Source organism: Oncorhynchus gorbuscha, linkage group LG24 (genome assembly GCF_021184085.1).
Source record: "Oncorhynchus gorbuscha isolate QuinsamMale2020 ecotype Even-year linkage group LG24, OgorEven_v1.0, whole genome shotgun sequence".
Lineage (NCBI taxonomy): Eukaryota > Metazoa > Chordata > Actinopteri > Salmoniformes > Salmonidae > Oncorhynchus > Oncorhynchus gorbuscha.
In genome coordinates, this window is record NC_060196.1 from 60,396,807 (window position 1) to 60,400,752 (window position 3,946).

General features: G+C 43.9%; 1 protein-coding gene across 1 annotated transcript; it reads left to right on the forward strand.

Moving 5' to 3' along the window:
* Nucleotides 1-214: 214 nt before the first annotated feature.
* On the forward strand, nucleotides 215-2,954 carry LOC124012021 (gap junction beta-3 protein-like). The gene is made up of 2 exons (XM_046325359.1): nucleotides 215-383; nucleotides 1,580-2,954. The coding sequence occupies exon 2, from the start codon at nucleotides 1,666-1,668 to the stop codon at nucleotides 2,410-2,412; it is 747 nt and encodes a 248-aa protein (XP_046181315.1). The 5' UTR covers nucleotides 215-383; nucleotides 1,580-1,665; the 3' UTR covers nucleotides 2,413-2,954.
* The last annotated feature ends 992 nt before the right edge of the window (nucleotides 2,955-3,946 follow it).

Below are 3,946 nucleotides of genomic sequence, written 5' to 3' on the forward strand. Positions count from 1 at the left end.
CCAGCTGTCCTGGCATTTGAAGGATCAGCTTTCCTGTTTGGAATTACGTTTATCTCAAAATCTGTGTCAGGGCCGGATACAGGAGGGCGTCTAGGCAGACGTAGGGTGATACCAAAACCATACTCACCTGTGTGTGTGGGGGGACACTTAGTTACCATGACAACTCCGATGTTGACCGTGCATTTGATTTGAATAGGGTATTGCATCACTAACTGGCTGGTGACAAAGAGCCAAACTGATTCCAAAGCTTGCAGACCACACCTCCAGATTGTGGTTTAAACCACAACGTCCAGGCATATAGTCAAATCAGACTGAAGTTGGAACAGAGAGAGACGGCCGAGGCTAAGATGGACGGAACATCAGCTCAGTGATCTGAAACAACTGTAAGTAGAGATATTAAATCAACAAGTAATATTGATACGAGTCACTTTTTTGTGTGTTTGAAGGATTTTAACATGGCTTTCAAATGCCTCTAAAGGATGTGTGTTCAGCAACAAACAAATGATTGTCGACTTGTTTTTTGCGTATATTATATTATTATATTATATATTATATTATATATATTATATTATCATATACCATGTTGTTTCCACGTCATTTCAAACCACAACAATCAATGTGATGGATGACGTTATGTCAACGATGAAAACTGACATTTTCTGGGTTGATTTTACATTGACAACTCAATCAAATGTAAATCAAAACTAGGTGTTGAACTGACGTCTATGCCCAAGATGTTCTATGAAATCCTGGTAACAACAAAGTGTGATTTTATGAGCATTAGACTCTTGATGGAAGGCAAAGAGTGTTTTGATAAAGCAGTCGATTCTTAAAAAAACAAACAAAAAAACAAACCTTTAATAAGAAAAAACAGCTTCGGAAGATGGAGAGAGAGAGAGAGACAGAGAGAGAGAGAGAGAGAGAGAGAGAGAGAGAGAGAGAGAGAGAGAGAGAGAGAGAGAGAGAGAGAGAGACAGACAGAGAGAGACAGACAGACAGAGAGAGAGAGACAGAGAGACAGAGAGACAGAGAGACAGAGAGACAGAGAGAGATAGAGAGAGAGAGAGAGAGACAGGGACAGGGACAGAGAGAGAGAGAGAGAGAGAGAGAGAGAGAGAGAGAGAGAGAGAGAGAGAGAGAGAGAGAGAGAGAGAGAGAGAGAGAGAGAGAGAGAGAGAGAGAGAGAGAGAGAGAGAGAGAGAGAGAGAGAGAGAGAGAGAGAGAGTCACAGGGGGATTTGGATGAAAAGCTTGATCAGTTTAAATAAAAGGCTGTGAACAGATCTTTTAAAAGAAAACGACTTTTAGCGCCCAGAAGAAATGTATTTCTATGTGACATTGAAGAGTTGTATTACATGTTGTTCAGCCTTTTCACGCTGTTTAAAACTTTATTTAGAAAGCATTTCTACCTATCAATATGTAGCCATTCAGGAGGGCAGGCAACGGCGATGCCAGTGTTATAGGTCAGGATCTTCATTTTAGGTATTTCCCTTCCCCTGAAATGGCAGATGGACTGGCTCAATACCATACCATGGTCGTTCACACACTTATTAATTAGTCGCCTTCTCTTCGTCCCCCAGCTTTCCATTAAAAGTCCAAAGACAGAAGCTCATCCACGCATCTGTTGGTGAAAGTTGAAAGAAGAGCATCCCACTCCAATCTCACCATGGACTGGAAGACGTTAGAGGCCCTGCTCAGCGGGGTCAATAAGTATTCCACTGTGTTTGGACGCATCTGGCTCTCCGTGGTCTTCGTGTTTCGAGTCATGGTCTTCGTCGTGGCCGCAGAACGCGTCTGGATTGACGACCAGAAAGACTTTGACTGCAACACCCGGCAACCCGGCTGCGCCAACGTCTGTTACGACCACTTCTTCCCTGTCTCTCACACCCGGCTCTGGGCACTTCAGCTCATCTTCATCACCTGTCCCTCTTTCATGGTCGTGTTGCACGTGGCGTACCGCGAGGAACGCGAGCGCAAGTACCGCATCGCGCACGGCGAGAACGCCCGTCTCTACGACAACACAGGACAGAAGCACGGAGGACTCTGGTGGACGTATCTCCTCAGCCTCTTCTTCAAGACGGCCATCGAGGTGGCGTTCCTCTACCTCCTGCATCTCATCTACAACAACTTTGACCTGCCGCGACGCGTCATGTGCGACCTCTGGCCTTGTCCTAACCAGGTGGATTGCTACAACAGCCGGCCCACAGAGAAGAGGGTGTTTACCTACTTCATGGTAGGGGCGTCGGCTGTGTGTATAGTGCTCAACGTGTGTGAGATCTTTTACCTGATAGCCATCCGGGTGCTGAGGATCAGTCATCGGGGAAGCCTCCATGCCTCGCCCAAGAAGAGGTGCTCTGAGCCGGACTGGAATGGGTGTCAGACACCGGAGGCAGACTACCAGAAGGGCAACTAGGCTGACTTCACCATGGAGAAAAAGAGTTGATCTATCTTTTAAGTCAGACATTCAACTTTTTACAATCAAAGCTTTATTTGACGAAAATCTTTATTGACTAAATGTTGTGAACTGAATTCGACTGTATGATCAATGTATTTTTTTTTTGCCAAATTCATTGTAATTGTTTTATCAGATTTTGTTTTATTACGGACAGTGCGTGGGCAGTCCTTGGTCTGTACACTCCTCTACTAGGGTGTAAGAAGATAACAGAAACAAGTTGCTCTGTCAGATCTGCCTTTTAAACCAAAGAGAAACCGTCCCCTGAGTCCCAGATTTTAAGAACATTTAACCCAGATCAAAATTGTCCTGTGTTTTTGGATGAAAACTAATGCCGAGCGATAAGTGCTTTTTAAGGTTGGTTCGGTTTATTATGAAATAAAGCTTTTCAATGTAAATTCCAAAGCAAAAACAATAGAGATCATTCAAAACGTTGAAAATATTCCCTTGTCTCTGTCAGGTCCACATTGGGTAGAAATAAATAGGAAATTACTACAAAATAATCTAATATTTCAAATGGGTTTTTATTTGTTTGTTTGTATATTTATTTATTTATTATTTTTCATTCCATAAAGTCATCATCTCATCTCTGCTCAAGCAGAAGCAGTCTGCCAGCCAAACCTAACGTTATATACACGACATGACCAAAAGTATGTGGACACCTGCTTATCGAATATCTCATTCCAAAATCATGGACATTAATATGGAGTTGGTCCCCCCTTTGCTGCTATAACAGCCTCCACTCTTCTGGGAAGGCTTTCCACTAGATGTTGGAACATTGCTGCTATAACAGCCTCCACTCTTCTGGGAAGGCTTTCCACTAGATGTTAGAACATTGCTGCTATAACAGCCTCCACTCTTCTGGGAAGGCTTTCCACTAGATGTTAGAACATTGCTGCTATAACAGCCTCCACTCTTCTGGGAAGGCTTTCCACAAGATGTTAGAACATTGCTGCTATAACAGCCTCCACTCTACTGCTGAACATTGCTGCGGGGACTTGCTTCCATTCAGCCACAAGAGTATCATCCCAAAGGTGTTTGATGGGGTTGATGTCAGGGCTCTGTGCAGGCCAGTCAAGTTATTCCACACCGATCTCAACCAACCATTTCTTTATGGATCTCGCTTTGTGCACTGGGGCATTGTCATGCTGAAACAAGAAACGGCCTTCCCCAAACTGTTGCCACAAAGTTGAAAGAATAGAATAATCTAGAATGTGATTGTATTCTGTAGCATTAAGATTTCCCTTCACTGGAACTGAAGGGCCTGAACTATGAAAAACAGCTCCAGTACATTATTATTATTCCTCCTCCACCAAACTTTACAGTTGGCACTATGCATTGGGGCAGGTAGGGTTTTTCCTGGCATCGACCAAACCCATATTCGTCCGTCGGACTGCTGATTGTGAAGCGTGATTAATCACTCCAGAGAACGAGTTTCCACTACTCCAGAGTCCAATGGCGGTGAGCTTTACACCACTCCAGAGGACGCCTGGCA

Coding starts and splice junctions, on each gene's coding strand:
- LOC124012021 (XM_046325359.1), top strand. CDS start 1,666: ATGGACTGGAAGACGTTAGAGGCCCTGCTCAGCGGGGTCAATAAGTAT.